The following is a 17,181-nucleotide window of genomic DNA, read 5'->3' as shown; positions in this document are numbered from 1 at the left end:
AAGTTTGGAGCATAAAATTCAAATACAGTGGACTTGGAAATGAGACAAGCTATCACTTGGAAAAACTGAAACTTCCTAGGGAACAACGCAATGTATTGATGCAATTCCTACATTAACTTCAGTTACAGAACACTCAGAGTCTCAAGCACACATGGGGACACTGTTTCTGCTCTGAGGTCTATCTTGTTAAGGCGAATGGAGCCACACCTTAAGTTCTTCCTTGAGTTCTTCTTGTGTTTAGGAGCTGAGTAAGAAACAGCTTACGTAGCCCTTCTGATCTAGCAACTCTATGGACTGCACAGGCTGAGCTGGGAGTTCACACTTCCTGGACTCACCTTCCAGTAGATACAGGTAAACAGAGACCTAAAGGAGTGAGTCCAAGGAGGTGTTTCTCCAGCCTGAGGGTGCTCAACTCACAAAATCTTGACCCCCCCCCCCACAACTCCTGACTACTTCCTGTTACAACCATGGATAGAGTGAGCAGAAAGAAGTAGGAAATGCTGTTACTAAGTTTTTGGAGAATGGGGTAGAGGATGAACTAATTTAAAACTGTGGTTAAAAAGATGTTCACTCATACAGTGAATCTGGAGGATCAAACTTCAGATGATCAGACAGCTAAAGAAATGGAATGTAGTCACAACAGCTTGGGTCTCTATATGGAAGGGCAAGACTGTTTCTAGGCCGGGGAAGCAGACTTTAGAATCAGGCAGTCCTGGTGCAAGCCTTGATTCCACTATTTATTAGCCATTTTCCTTAAAAGTAACTTAGCCCAGAGCCTCCTAGTCATGAATAGAGTGAGGCACGCCATAAAATGCTGTTGGCTGTAAATTTTTAATGATAAAATTGTTAGAGCAATTTAATGATTCAATATTTTATAACTGAAATACACTTGAACACTGTATGACTCCCTCTGAGACTTCTTGAATATAACACCTATTTTGTTGTGTAATGCTTTATACCTAGTATCCATTGTAGGAGCAGTCTGAGGTGACCCTATAATATTTACCCTTCCTGACCATCTACTAAATCATCCTAATCAAATTGTTAATAGAGATGTACTGAAATTTTCACCATCCCATGCAGATGCCCCGTCTCCTCAGTTATCTCACAGTGCCAGCTATTAGAATTTTATCTGTGCCATCACATGAAAAACAATTTCTGTAAATAAATTTGATCCCAAAATTTTGAATAAAAATACTTACCTCTTAGGGTATCATGAGGATGAGGTAAAATATTTAAATCATTGGAACACTGTGAATAAATAATAAAATACTAATTCCTTTTTCTTATGGGTAGGATGGCAATAGTAACACCTGCCTGACAGGGTTGACAGGAACATGAGATATGTGAGACAATACATTTAGAGCACTAATGCATTGACAGAGCAGGAGGTCAGGGAAAATCTTTAGTGCTCCATTCACATGGTGGAGTGCTTAGCCCAAATATACACCGTTGTTTGTAAGATTTTACCTTTCTAGGCAGTTTGCATGTGTATATTTTTGTAGTTACAATCCTTCTTTGTAGTTAAAATCCTTCAGAAAATCCCTTCAACTGCTTTCTTCTCTTTGGAGCTACTGTATTTCTAGAACTATAGAAAACTGTCAAAAACTTGAGTGGTAACTAAATTTTCAGAGCTATTAGCCTTCACAAAGCAATTTTATGTCTCTAATTTTTCAAAACAATTTAATGGACTAGGGATGTAACTCAAGTCACTAGAGTGCTTGCCTAGCATGCATAAAGCCCTGAGTTCAATCCCCAGCCCTTGGAAAAAAAACAGGCTTGGTAGTACATACCTGTAAATCAGCAGTAGGAAGATGGAGAAAGAGGATCAGAAGTTCTAGGTCATCTTTGGCTACATAGCAAGTTTAAGGTCAGCCTGGGATACCTGAGACACTGTCTCAAAACAAACAGAACAATGGCTACATAGCAAGTTTAAGGTCAGCCTGGGATACCTGAGACACTGTCTCAAAACAAACAGACCCCCCCCCCCCAAAGAATTTGAGCTACCTTCATCTTAAAGGTAAGAAGACTCAGGCCTAGGCAGAACATGTGGTTTTTCAAGATAGCAGCAGAGCTGGATGCAGGTAGGACTCAGATTTACTGACTTCAAGTACAGTGTTCTATTCACCAGACACACAATGATGGAGCCCCTGCAAATAGTGGCATGGGGAGCGGGTGCAACTGGTATTGCAGATGTTATAGTTGGTACGTTTATTAAGCAATTTCCTAGTAGATGGCAGTAAGGATCTTATATATTATAATGTCTATGTTGAGAGGCACCTTTATCTAAAGGCATCACATGGATTAGTGGAAGTCCTCATATACTTACTATCACACTCAATTTTTTTCTCTGATAATTCGGTATTTTAGGATGTTCAGCCCCTTTGGGTTATGCATTTTAATCTAAATGACAAGACTGCTCAGAGCTGGGGCCCATAAACTTTTTCTGTAAAAAGCTAGACGGTGAATATGTTAGGTTTTGTGGGCCATACTTTCATTGTTGCAATTACTCAACTGTGCTGTTGCAGTTGGGAAGGAGGCATAGACAATATAGAACAAATGGGCATACTGTGTTCCAATAAACTTGACTTATAGAAATAAGAGGTAGTATAACATACCAGCCACTGACTTACAGAAGTCTGGTTATTTGAATCAAGAGTTTCTTGGGCTGGAGAGATGGCTCAGTGGTTGAGAGCGCTGGCTGCTCTTGCAAAGGACCTGGGTTCGATTCCCAGCACCCACATGGCAGCCAAGAACTGTCCTTAACTCCAGCTCCAGGGGAATCCAAAGCCCTCTTCTGACCTCCGCAGCATTGCACTACATGGGTACACTCACACACATGCAGGCAATACACTCATACACATACAATAGAAATGATAAATAAGATATTTTTTAAAAAAGAGTTCCTTGAAAGAGCATTAGCTCAGATTAAACCTGCTGATACTCAATGGATATGAACCAAAATCTGAAACTCAGGCAATCCTATTTTGAACCACTTGTTCTTTAACGTTAACAAAAGTCAGGTGTTCTCATTCTGGGCCTTGTAACCCACCAGTACCAATTACAAGGTACATTTGTAAACAATTTCCAATGTTTGTGACTATAAAACAATGAGAAATATAAAAACAATGAAATATAAAATATAAAAACAATGAGCTAGACCATAAGGGGCTCAGTTAGGAAAGAACTCCCATCAGTCTAGTCCAGAGGTTATAAATGAATGGGCCAGAGTCCAAAATAATTACATTTTACTTGACTTCTCTACTGTCTTATATATTGCATATATTTTTTTAATTATCTGCTGCAGTTTAAAAATATGAAGACTGCAGATAATAAACAGATCTTCTGGTGCAACAAAGATCCGGTCACATCATGTCATTAAGGATGATAATCAGCAAGGCTGAACAATCTGCCTCCTTTAGACAAGTGGAACCCAAGTGGGCAACCAAATTTGGAAACCTTGAATAAACCCAACTAATTCATTCCACAAATGAAGAAAGTAAAGGTCTAGAAAATCATTTGGCCTGCTCACATTTAACTGTACATTCAAAGTCAGAAGCCTGATGTTGTGAATCTCAGTTCAGGGACACTGCCTTTGCTTATAGGTGCTATGATGTTGGGGAGACACCAAGAACTGGGTCTCTTGACTTTGACCCACTACCTTCCATTTCCTTTACTTGACCAGAAATTCTTAGTGGTTGTCATCCCCTAGGGAGTACTAAGCCAAGATCACAAAGCTCCATCATTCCTCAGGCTTCTGACCACACCCACATCCTAAAATATTTGTGCTCTGGGTACAAAGCATTGCACATTTCTGCCTCCACCAATGCTCTCATACTCAGCTGGGTTATGAACCAACATGTACTGCATTTTTTTTGTCAGTGACCTTTTCTCTACCTACACAGGCAGTTAGGAAACAGTAACATCACAGGACTGTGATGTGGGAGGAGAGGTTACAGAGAATAGTTACTAATGATGAAACTCCTGGAGGCAGGAGGTCAGCAGAAGCTATGAACTCTTTTCCCAAAACAAGTGGCCCATGGCCAGAGACTTCAATAGACTGCTTTGTAAAAAGTGTAGGCTCTGTCTAGATTGACATAATTTTAGATAAAATGCTCCCCACCAGGAACAGAGACATTGATTTTTTTAAAACCTCAGAAAGCTTGAGTTTCAATGAACACAAATACCCAATGCCTAGTTTCAACAACTTATGACTCAGGTCCCAAGTTGTCTACAATGGTACAAGGGTTTAATTCCATTTATATCTTAAAGGTACCAACAACAAAACTATGGTCTCCATAAGTTTTTAGGAATAGGAAGAGCATGAGGGATGGACTAATATAAAGGAACCATTCACATGACATTATCCTCTACAAGAGTGGAAGCAATACAAAACCAAGATAATCTTAAGAAGAGAAAGCAAATGACAACTGAACTGGATGGGAGGTGGCAAGGCTGAACAGCCCAACAGGCCAACAGCTAGAGACTCTGATTTGTACAAAGAACAAAAAGTGCAATCAAAGGGTAATTCCTCAAGCATGCATAGTGTCCATGACAGCTGAAGACAATGGAACTTTCCAAGGCTGCTTAGTTCCTGCCAAGGGTCTTGGAACAGCTCTTCCAAGCTGTTTCTATGAGCAAGACTGCTGCCAGGAGCCAGTAACTATAACTTTCCCTTTAAAAATTCCCTAGAGCCTGTATCCAGCATAAATAAAGGTATTATAGCCACGTCCCCAAATTCACCAGTCTCTAAGCCTCACACCTACTCTGCACAGATCTATTGATCCTTCGGTAGTCTTGTGGGACCACAAATGGAACATCAGGCAGTGGGCTATGACCAAAGGGCACTAATGCATTTCTCTCTGCATAAGAGAGCTCTGCTCTCAGTGAAGCGGAGGAGATTCTTCAAGACTCACCATTTAGGACCAAATATTTTTCTACTCACTGAGTAGAAGAGATATTATCTAAATAGTGATGCAATAATCTCTCTAGGAGGTGGCTTTTCAGTGTCCCCCCCACTTTTTTCTCTTAACCTTCAACTCCTTCAGTGGACCTATTCTTTTCTTCATCTTTAGGGCTTGGGGCCCTTTCACAACAGACTTGAACTTGTGTTTCCAAGTCAACACATCAGACTTGAGTGAGGGACCAGGAAAGCCTTGAAACAATCTCTTCTGCTTTGTTATTACTATACAGAATTCTGTTACCAACATTCAATGGGCCAGGGCTAGTAATGCCAGTATAGGCTGGCAAATAAACCTTGGACATAAGATTTGAAGAAACTGGATCTGTAACTGACCTGGACCTCCTCCCTGAGGACTAGTTCTCATAGTATAGGAAGGTGCTATGCAAGCTGCCAAGGTGAAAATCAGTCAGTAGTCCTACCCAGCTGCAAAGCCTACAAACAACACTGGTTGGCCTGGCAAGATATTCCCAATGGTAGAATAGTGGAACTTTTATCTTGGGTGTAACCAATGGTTGTATAATTGGACTTAAGGACTGCTCAACAGGAGGGAATTCATACCTGGTACTGTAAACTTAGCCAAATAACCCATGGCTGGAAAGGTCCAGACCCTAGAGAATCTACTACTGCCACTTTGCTAAACAAATGTGTGTGTGTGTGTGTGTGTGTGTGTGTGTGTGTGTGTGTATGTGTGTAGCTCTCACCACTCTTCAAAGGAGCTTGTTTTTGCAAGATAGAGGCTATTACAAAGTACCTCAACTGGTTAAAATGCAGAGAATAAGTGTCCAAAGGGCAATTGATAGGTCTACAGTGCAACCCCCATACCCAAGGCTCAGGAGACATCATGGAAGTGGGTGGTAGTGGTGGAAAGGTTGTAAGAGCCAGAGGACCAGGACTCCTGCTGCTTGATAGTGTCTTCGAGACATGACAGGAAAGCCATACTCATGAAATCTCAACACTATGGTTGCCTAAACAAGACCTGCATAATCACAACACTAGTTGACATGCCAAGGTGGATGGGGGAAATTTCACAAGGCCCTACCTCTAGATGAAGAGCTATAGGTAATCAATGGCTGCCAAGGGAGGAAGGAGTTAACTCCAGGGACAAGCTCCATGATGGGTTATCCAATCCCAAATGGTTAGGCATAAACACATGTACATACAAGTACCACTAAATGGACTCAGTAATTATTTATACATATATGTGTGTGTGTGTGCGTGTGTGTGTGTTTGTATATATAACACTAATAATCAAAGAGGTCAGGTAACTGAGAGAGAGTGGAGGGGCATAGGAAGACTCGGAGGAGGAAGAGGGAGGGATAAAAATTACGCAAATACAGAGCTTATATATGAAACTCATTTTTTTTTAAAGAAGAAGATCCAAATCCTTCCAGTCTAACCCTAATACAAAGTTTGTAAGTACCTAGTCCTCAGGGAGTAGTAAAGTGGTGAGGAAATGTATTTCCAAAATGATAGTGTATATTAGCGGAATCACCGTCACATATATTATGGTTTAAAAAATAAAAGCTCTAAAAAGCTTCTCAAAAAGATCTGGTCAGCAGTATTCTTGAGCCCTTGGCACCTGAAGATTTAAGTATCTGGTTCTTCATCTTCTTGCCTGTTTGAGGCTACTGGCTACTAAATAAGGCCAGAGTCTAAAACAGGGGTGCCATAGTTACTGAATAATCTTTTCCTTCTTCTTTTTTTTTTTCTTTAAGTCTTTCCTTTAAGAATTCCATCTCCTGTATGGTGGGGAAAGCACCTACTGAATCAGTTTCTAATGGATAACTAGAAAATTTCAATTAAAAAAAAAAAGAAAAACTACCACAGGGCACCAAACCAAAAAGGATGTAGATTCTGAAGACAAGCTGAAACTCGGAAAAAAAGGAAAGGCATAGGGTGAGTGCCCCATTTTCATCGCTTTTTGAGCTGATAGAAAACTGCAGTCTCTTTAGATGAAGAAACAGAGAACAGCACAGAAACAACAACTACAGCTGCTGTGAAATGAGAAGGGAAGTCTCAGAAGAAGAGAGCCAAAGAAGCAGCAGTACCTTACATTCTGTGCTTAATTCTTCATTTTGCTAATCTCTGAACTATGTGCAGGAAAAACTCCAGCTAAAGACTAAAGAACTGAGTTGAGATTTAAGCTGCTGCCTAAGACATAGCTTCCAAGTTGAGCACAATAAAGTTAAAAATTATGCTCCTATCATCAGCAGCAACATTCTTCAAAGGAATACAACAGAATCTATGACATAAAACATTTAAACAAAGCCAGGCATGGTGGTGCACATCTTAATTCTAGTACTTAGCAGGCCAATCTGGATAACATAATAAGCCTCTAGCTCAAAAAATAATAACCCAATAAAAATTCTTTACAATGTTCAAAATTCAATCTATTCTAGAGCAATGTAAGAAGGAAGAAAAACCAAAACAAACAAAGCCCATCAAAATCTGACCTATTCTGTAGAGGAAAAGATGGTAACAATGGAAACCAATTCTGAGTAGTGCTATTTCTGCATTTAGCACAGTAAAACATGCTTTTAGTAAAATAAAAAGAGAAAGCCCCAATAGAGAAACAGAAAGAACAGATATTCTAGAACTGAAAGATAAAACACTCCAAATTATATCTTTGCCTCCATTTGATAAACATGCCTCTGTTTTCCTCATATTGTATTCTTTTGCCCTTTCACCTCTGGAACTGGGTCAATTTAGGATGAAAAGAAAGTGACTTACCTTTGGTTCTACAAAGGCAAAAATCACACCCACAGTTACTGATATTCTGGTAACAAGTGCAAAGGAAGGTGGAGAATACATTGTTCAAAATTTACCTCTGCTCAGATGGAGGCAGTTTCACCTGTTATTTGCTTGTACCTAAACTAAATGGAAAATTGCTGATAACTATAATTAAGTTTTGTTCTTTTAAAGACTTGACTAGAGAGGTAGAAAGAATTTAGGAACATTTGGTGTGAAGATTTTATTTAGTGAGGGTGTAAAGGTCAGAGTTAACTGAGTTTTTCTTTCTGTGATACCTGCTATTTAATACCAAGCTTGGTACTGGCTCCTGAATGGATCAAACTCATCTTTTAGGAGGAAGAACACACTCTATGAAATGCTCCCTTGGAGACAGGCCACATACAGGCAGGAAGTATATCTGTGAGGAAAGAAGCGAAGTTTAGAGAGAAAGCATCAAGCTCTTCTGAAGTGGTTCCAATGTGGAATTCCTAAAAAGCATTTGGAAGCAGTGATCCTAGGTTTATTTTGGGTCTCATTCTGGAACCTTTCCCCTTTGCTCACAAAATTCTACAAATTATGAGACACATACTTCAGAAACACAATCAGCTTCCCAACCCCATAGAGTCCTTGTATTCTCAAAAGCAGGACATGATGGGAAGGGCACAAACTGATTCCTAGATGAAACAACAGGACCCAGTCCACAAAAAGTGACAAGAACCACAATAAGAAAGAATACCAAACGAACCTGATAATGGTTAGTTTTAAAGGTGTAAGTATTAGTTCCTCTGAAAGCAAGGAGTATGATTATTTCATTCAACTAAAACAAATCAACAGTATCCAAACTAAGAGAATGAAAGCTCCCAAGAATGTTCCTAGCAACTTTATAATATGCACCAACTAAAATCAGTCACTGTATCAGAAGGTACCAATGCTTCTTTTAGCCAAAATCCAATTACTCTTCTAAGAAGTAGGAAAAAATAGAAAAAAAAAGTTAAAAAGATATAAAACCCATTTTTATCATAGTTCTGGTATAAAGATTATAACCACACTATCTAGTGATTCAAAATTCTAGAAACTTTACAAAATTCCTTTTTAAAATTTATTTTTTGTTATCAAAGAGACTGTCCAGAAACATTACTAAAGAGTTTGTTCATGGCATTGTTTTACAAAAGTTCCTAATGGAGAGTGAATATTTCATTTTCTGATGTATCCTTCATTTATTAATGATGAGGTGTATGAATTGAACTGATGAAATTACTTAAAAAAATCCAGACAACCATATAAAGGAAAAAACATCCATTCCCATTCTGAATCTTGATTGGAGTGAATTTAGTGGTCACAACACCACCACTGGCTAAGAACCAACTTCCCCACAGAAGGGTTCATGTCTTCTCAGTAAGTCACATAGGTCTCTCAGATATAGGCACCATGTTGTAAGTCTCACACAAGACGTCTGTGTCACTTAAATTACACAATATGGCAGTGTTTGTTTCATGGGGATATAATATTTAAAGGGGCAAAGTAGAAAACAATCCATTTGCATGTTATGTGTGAGTGCATTACATTATTGTACTACGCATGGGCTTGAGGGCATTGCAGCCCTTGGTAGAGAGGAATTCCACGAGTGAAGCATCTGAGGGTCCCACTTGCTCTTAGTGCCAAAGTTGCCCATCATTTAGCCATGCTGCTGAAATCTGGGTCTTCTGGTTGGCTGAGGTGGCCTGAACTGAGTTTTGCTGTTCATCCCTTACACTTGGTCTTTATTTTTCAGCCTCAGGATATGTGGGATACTTGACTGTTTCTATCTTCTCCTGAACTTTGTAGGAGGGATACAGGCCAGTTCTTCCCAGTTTTCTGTTGACACCTTTAGAATAGCCATCCCAATGGTTTCCAGCCACACCAATGATATCTCCAGGCTCCATGGGGATTTCCTCTGCAGTCCGAGGTTGGTGAGGATAAATGGCAATCTGGTTGTGAGCATTTTGGCCTCCGAAATAGTAGATGTCATCTAAAGAATGGAAGTTTGCAGAGGCATCAGGATGCAGTGTTTGCATGATTTCATAAGCAACTCGACAGACCTTGAGAAAGAGAAATGAGTTTGTTAGTACACAATACAAAAGCTCTTTTTCATAGCAATCTGAAAGCCCTTAACCAAAGATGGGCTGCTGGCCTGAGGTGGCTGAGAAGTAATGGTTTCTAGTTAAAAATTTTCAGTACATGTTTGTGTTTCAGTCCAGATGATGGCATAATCATTTCTGTGTTTATATTTTTTAAAGGTACAAAAAAGACTTTTACAATTAAAGTCTCAGGCAAGGGGGGACTATACATATACATTAAGAATAGGTATCAATTAATTTTAATGAACATTTATAAGGAGTTACACAGTATTCCAGGATGGGCACCCATAATTCAAAAATGAGTAAGACAAAGTTTGTGTCTGAAAAATTTAAGGTTTTAGATCAGCACTACAAAAACACAAATGTTGGTGCTCTCTTCACTTTGTCTACTATTAACCAGTGTTTTCTTGGAACCCTTCTCAACAGAGATTTATGTAATTACTGATGATCAACTAGCATGCAGGTTTAAACATCAGTCATCTTAATTCTTAAGAGTTAAGTGTGCTGTGTACATAATAGCATGCTTGGACTGATATAATCTGGGCTAGGCTTTGAGGAAGATGCATCACCTGACTAGTTTTTTTTTTTTCAAACAACAACAACAACAATAACAGCAGCAACAACAAAACAGAGTTTCCCTGTTGCCCCAGTTGGTCTGTAAATCTCTATACAGAACAGGCTGGCCTCAATCTCACAGAGAGCTGGCTTCCTTTGCCTCCACAGTGCTGGGTTAAGGGTGTGCACCACACTAGGCTCTGACTAGTGTACTTAAAAGATTCCTCCGTCAAAGAACATTGTCTCTGGCAGGTAAAATCTCACAACCTGAACTTCATTTCCTGAGTTTAATACACTTGATGAGAAAGCTAAACTATAACCACCTCCATAAAGAGGCAGCACTTTGTCAATTAATGAACAGATTTAACATGTAGTAAACCGGCTAGAGAACCTTTCCTAAGGTTAAGTGATGATAAGCAAGAACTATCATTTTGCCTAGAACATTTTTCTTTCATACATTCTGAATTAAGAACTCAGTTCACGTCAAATTTCTCTAAATTTCTAGTTTGGTTATCTCAGTTAATGAATTTTCATTGTTCTTATGCCAACACTTTGCATCTACTTAGAGATGAAACTACTATTAATAGTTGTTAATCTGTTTAAAGGAACAATTTAGAATGACTCAGCAGGTTTTTTTTGTTTTTTTTTTTTAAACAGTGCTATTCATGGAGATCAAAAACTGAATGAAGATGCTCTTTTTTTTCTTAGTTACGCTGGGGTTTGAATCCAGGGTCTTATGCATATTAGGCAAACATTCTAACACTGTCATATTCTGGTTTGCTTATTCTTTTAACATTTATGATCAAATGAAATGACTAGGTTAACCATTACCTCAATGTGTTGGAGAATCTGAATTTTAGGAACTTGGGAAATTCTCAAATGTTATAGGTAACTAGCAAATGAAACTAAGGTTAGATGAATTTTTAATATTACAGAAATTAAAATACAAGACTAAGTAGTTGGTCTAAGTTTTAGTGCTAGAATTTCAATTACCAATAGAACCAAGACAGTGATTTGGTTTGTTTTTGAGATAAGTTTTCATGTAGCCCAAACTGGCCTCAAATTCTTTTATGTAGCCGAGGATGACCTCAAACTTCTGACCCTCCTGCCTTTACCTCCCCCAAGTGCTAGAATTACAGGCACATGCCACCATACTTGTCTTCTTTCAAGTTGTACTCTGTCAATAAACTGAGTTCACCTTAGGAAGACCATGATATGACTGAAACCACTGGGAGAATACTGAAACCATGACAAGAATTTAAGATTTGAAACTTTTTTAATTTCAAAGTTGCAAAGCAAAAATTCAGCCAAAGGCCCACCAGAGCAAGCAAAATTAAGTGGTAACTCTGGAAAGAAGTGGAATATTGTCAAGTGCCTTATAATGACATTTCAGTCAATGACAGACCAAATACACAATGACGGTTTCATAAGGTTATATCCTTGTGAATTTGTAGTGATCTTAGTTCATGGTATGTTATATTCTGATGGTGACAAAATTTCCTAATGACACATTTCTCAGAATGTGCCCTCACTGTTAAGACACAAGACTAATCAAAACGAGACTCCAATAATAGCCAATTAAATAACATGGAAGCTGCTAAGTTTAGCTGAGCTTTTGTTGTCAAATATTGATCTTGAGTATCAGCTAGTATAATCCTCTCAGTATCTGAGATATTCTAATATTATGCTCATTTTATAGATGTCAAAGGGAATTGAAAGTAATTGACCTCAGTTATACCAATACTAAGCAGCAGATTCAAATTTGAACTCAGGCAATCAGCATATACTTATAATTGTTATATATATTTTCTTATAAATCCTATACTCCATGCTTCTCTCGTCCCCTCTCCCCTCCTCTCCTTTCCCCCCTCCCCACCTCTCCTCTCTCCTCTCTCTCCCCTCTCCTCCCTCCCCCTCCTCTTCCCCTCTTCCTCTCCCTCTCCCCACCTCCCTCTCAGATCAGACAGATAAAACCTAAGAGTAAAGACAACCCTGGGAAAACAAGTTGGTTTTGTTTTTCAGGGACTGTTCTCTCTTCGGTCTTTCTTACCCAGAAATGCAAGACTTGTATTATTTTAGGACGACAACAATCTATACCTTAGCAATTATCTACATATGGTTTCTCCTCTCCACTCTTTAATGTCATGTTTTCATAAAAACAAAATTATCCTGTCCTATAGGCTAGGACTTGCTATCTTTTCTTGAATATTTTAACATCTTGTCTATATTTGGCAACAATCATTATATATCAGCCTTTATAGGTAGAACTGTATTTTCTTTAACCAAAGAATAACTAATAGCAAAATTTCAGACATCCAATATAAGAGAGATTTCTGGATAACTGTGGGCACCTCCAATCACACAGGTGTGGCTCTTTAGCTCATAACAATGCCACAATGATAGCAGCTGAGCGTAAAGAGTACTGATTAGGTTCCAGGCACATTCTAATAGTATGCCCATCCTACCAACTCCTTTAATTGTTACACACAAAAAAACCTGTGAGTACTATTTTCATCACTATTTCACAGATGAAGAAACAAAGTCAGAAAGATCCAGTAAATTATAAATAGTAAATAATAGAGCCACAGATAGAATATTTTATTCTTGAGTATGTGCTCTTAAGAATATATGAAACTGCTTTTGGATAAGCAACTGGAATAATATATACTACATCATAGGTATTCAGTAAATACCTGTTGAATAGATAGTGCTCTAGTAATGGAGATTCAAGCTCATGAGTGACATTTTAAACTTAAGGTCCACACATAACATTCTAAGTACATAATGGTTATATATATCAGACCTTTGGCAATTTACTGCTAAGGGCTAGGAAATTTACTAAAATGTTGATATTTACATTAGTTACATTAGTTCTCCTCTCTGGACTTTACAAATTCAAATCATGTGATAGGTAAATGAAGGCTTGCAGCTGATGACAATACTCACATTTGGTACTTGCAGTGTGCATGACCAGTGCATGGTTTAAAGACACAACATGGTTGTATGTAGTATATTTTATTGCATTCTGTGCTGACATGCACTGTATCAACTGTCTGGCATATCATTAAGCACATATCAATAACAGAAAAAAAATCCTTCTAAAGGATAAAACTCAGGTGTTAACGGCTTAAAAAATATAAAGGGGGTGTGTAATAACCATTAGTCTGAATTCAACTCTTAAAAATATCCAGGTAAGTTTGCATGAGCCTCCAAAGTTTTTCATAGCTGATGGGTTTTTATCACATTACATATTTAGTCAGATTCTGTTTCTGTGAGAATTTAAAAGTATATTCTTACTTTAGTGGGTGATGCTGGGAGACCTGTACACTTTTCCTATAAACTACTTTGTTTTAAACTTAGTTACTATATAATGACAGAAGAAAAGCAACATTTTTGCTATACTAGATGAATTCCAAAATGAATGCAATAAAAGTTGCACAGTGCAGCATTCAGCACTACAACAAGAGCCCATGCTGATGCAAGATGGCCTTCCAGTCCTCTGTTTTGGGAAGGGATTCATTATCTTTTATACTATGCTTTCTCCATGGTGCTCTTAACAGTACTGCTTCAGGAGCTACACTTGATGGAAATCCTATGCAGATCACCTGTCTGGGAGAAGGTTAAGGTAGTTCTTAGTTTTGCCTTCTGGGCCTTCCAAATTCTGATTCAAAGTTTATAACATGGCCAGTTGTGTTTTGTGTGGATATGAAATTAGACAGTGCTGTAAGAATATTTTAACAGCTATCACAAAAGGAAGTGTAAAAGGGGAGAAAAACTACTCAAACCACTGAGCAATGTAGACTGCTCATTAAACAAAGTAAACTTCAAGAGTGTTAAGGTCTTTGAAGTACCTGCAACGCAACTATTTTGTTAAATCAGATTCTAGTGTAATAAAAATGCATGAACTTGATAAACAGTATTTTCAAGAAACGTTTTTTTTTTTTTTGGTATTTCATCTACAAATGAGCTTCCAACTACTATTATTTCTTCCATTATACTTTATTTGCTTCAGATTTAAGGTAGTTTTACCAAATAAGAATATAAGTGATCAAGAAGATGCTTTGTGCATGGCATTTTCTACTAACACACAATAGGATGACTGTTTGGTAGAACTACTTTTAAAACTCACTTGATAGCCTTGTGAAATGCTAATATTGACTTTTTCATAGGAACTTCTGAGTACTGTTCTTTTCAATTTGAAAACTTTAAGACACACTTGTCTTTGAGAAGCATCTTGGAAAAAAGGGTTCAGAAAAGCAAGTACAACAATGATAACAATATTAGAAAGTAGAGTCATATTGCTGGTTTTTAAAAACTTTCACTTAAGGAAAGAGAATTCCCCAGACCTCATTTATTGATATAAAACCAAGAAAGATCAGGAACAGACAGAGGGACAGGGGTTGGTCTAAAACCTCCCAAAGAATCTGGATTAAGATGTCAAGTGACAACTCGGAATGTAGCTCAGTGGAAGAATGTTTGCTTAGCTTGTGTGAGACCCTGGGTTGGATCCCTAGCATGTCAAACCAGAACGAAAATAAAACAAAAAGGATGCCATGATACTCATGTTTGTGGTTTCTCAAACACCAAGCCTTGCATTTTCCTCCTAGTTTGGCACTTCATTGTTTTATTATCGAAAATAGCTCATGGTCAACAGATCAATTATTTCTTGTTATACGGTATGAAATTCTTCAAATGACAGCATAGAGGAGGAGACAGAATGTGTACATGGGTAAGATGACTTAAGGATTGCCAAAGCATTATGAAGAAGATAGCATAGTTCACTATCTTGGAATATGAGGGTCAGAGTTAGTTATCCATGTTTTACTGAGGGGGGGCATTGAGATTTGTTTTCTGACGTTTTATCTTGTATCACTCTCCTGAGGGTATGGCTTCAGTCTTCCTTTATTTTCCTAACATCAACAAACATACAAGTTTACTCACATTAACTATAGTAGTATTACTTATCACTCACTCTTTGATAATAAAGAACTTGGGTCTGAAAAGTCATAAGGTAATGTTCTCTTTTAGTAAGCTAATAAAATGGAACCCAAGTGGTACACTGATTCAGAAAAATTTGATCATACTGACCAGTGGGCATGTCTGTGAGGCATTTTATTAATTGTTAATTGATGCAGAGGGCTCAGCCCACTGTGGGTGGTGCCATCTCTAGGCAGGTGGGCCTGGGCTGTATAAAAAAGGTAGCTGAGCAAGCCTAGGGGGGTAAGTCAGTGAGCAGTGTTCCTCCATGATCTCTGGCTCCACATTCCTGCTCTGACTTCCTTCAATCATACACTGTAGCTTGTAAGATGAAATAAAGCCCTTCCTCCCCAAGTTGGTTTTGGTTAGTGTTTTAACCCAGCAACAGAAACCAAACTAGGACATGTTTCATGCTCCTTTTCAAAATGTGAGGTCATATAGTCTGAAATGTAGCCATGTGAAAAGAGCTGCCAAAATCAATACAGAAGCCTCTACAATAGACAATGATATTCATATACATGCAGCTAATGTGTTTAACATATTGCTGTGTAAAATCCTTGTTGTTTTACATGTAGTTAGTCTTTAGTTTTCATAAAAACTATGCACTAGGTGACATTATTATTGTTACTATTATTTTTAAATGTAGACTAAAATAAAACACCAATAGACAGACACAGGCAAAGCAATATGTTCAAGGCCAAACAGCTACTAAATGGTCACAGCTAGATTTAAGTCTAGATAGTCCACCTGCAGAGCTTGTTTCCTCATTCTTGTTCTGGGTCCAGTGAAGTCAATGGCTTGGCATTTTGATTCCATGAATGACTTTTCCATTAGCCCTTCTGGTGATGGTAAGACATTTTTGGAGAGCTTTTCAAGCAACCCCAGTTTTGGTTTATGATAAGGAAACCTCAACAATCCCAGCAGCCAACTTTACTAAACTGTACTAATCGCCTCTTTATTAGAAAATACTTGCAAAAACTGTTGAAGTGTAAGTAAGACAAGATATTTATCACTGAACTTCACATTATTTTAATCACGGTAGCTGCTAGCCACCAAATAAGATATGTGCTAATGGAAGTGATAAGATTTGGCAAACTGTCACTCAGTAGAGATTATTATACTATAGTTTCACTGTTAAAACTTTCATTCTGAACACTAGTATAAAATATTTTGAAGTATTCAAGTATACTGTGGGACATAAAATATTGAGTTTTGCTTTGGCATAAATGGTAAATAATTACTTTGGGTGAACTTTTACCAATAATCTTTAGGAATAATATAGTATGTAAGCATTAATCTCATTCTTTTAGAGACAAAATTACCCTCCTTGAACTTTCTTTCCCCCTAAGAGATGAGTTATGCAATGTGCGAGTCTTTTAAATAGACCCACTGAAGGGGCACTCCAATTGCCTCACAATGCATCCCTGTTCAGCATGGAAGAAGCCAGAGAGGTCTGCATCCCTATTCCCTATTGGCAATTTGGGTAACCTCTTCAGAGGATGCTGTGATAAGAACAGAAGGTAGGAATTGGCTAGGCAGTTAGGGTAAAAAAAGACCCCAAAGAAAAGTAGTCAGTTTCTTGGCTAAAACTCACAATGTCCCTGGGCCTGTTAGCAACAAACTCTGTTCCAAAGGCCAAAAATGTGAAAATATTTGGGAGCTTGTATCTAATCCTTAAAAGATTTTAGGGTTACCTCTTCAGAGGGGGGAATGTTAGAGTAGCCAAAAGGACCAAAAAATAAATAAAAGAAGAAAAAAAAATTATGGGGAGATATGGGAGGTGTTGGCGGGGAGTGGGCATAGATTTGATCAAAACACCTTATATGCATGTATGAAATT

The 17,181-nt window shown here is 38.1% G+C and overlaps 1 protein-coding gene across 2 annotated transcripts in view; it reads right to left on the bottom strand.

Annotated features, from left to right (window-relative positions):
• Nucleotides 1-8,778: 8,778 nt before the first annotated feature.
• The window catches only part of Fut8 (fucosyltransferase 8), a 295,663-nt gene continuing 287,260 nt past the window's right edge, over nt 8,779-17,181 (bottom strand). For both annotated transcript variants that reach the window (XM_017802945.2, XM_029555569.1), the window contains one exon: nt 8,779-9,771. In XM_017802945.2, coding sequence (XP_017658434.1) covers nt 9,454-9,771 — 318 coding nt within the window. In that variant the 3' untranslated portion in view covers nt 8,779-9,453. The remainder of the gene's footprint in view (nt 9,772-17,181) is intronic.

The sequence above is a fragment of the Nannospalax galili genome, unplaced genomic scaffold (genome assembly GCF_000622305.1).
Source record: "Nannospalax galili isolate Female #2095 unplaced genomic scaffold, S.galili_v1.0 scaffold285, whole genome shotgun sequence".
Classification (NCBI taxonomy): domain Eukaryota; kingdom Metazoa; phylum Chordata; class Mammalia; order Rodentia; family Spalacidae; genus Nannospalax; species Nannospalax galili.
The sequence above is the reverse complement of the archived record's forward strand: the minus strand, read 5'-3'. Positions and strand labels throughout refer to the sequence as shown.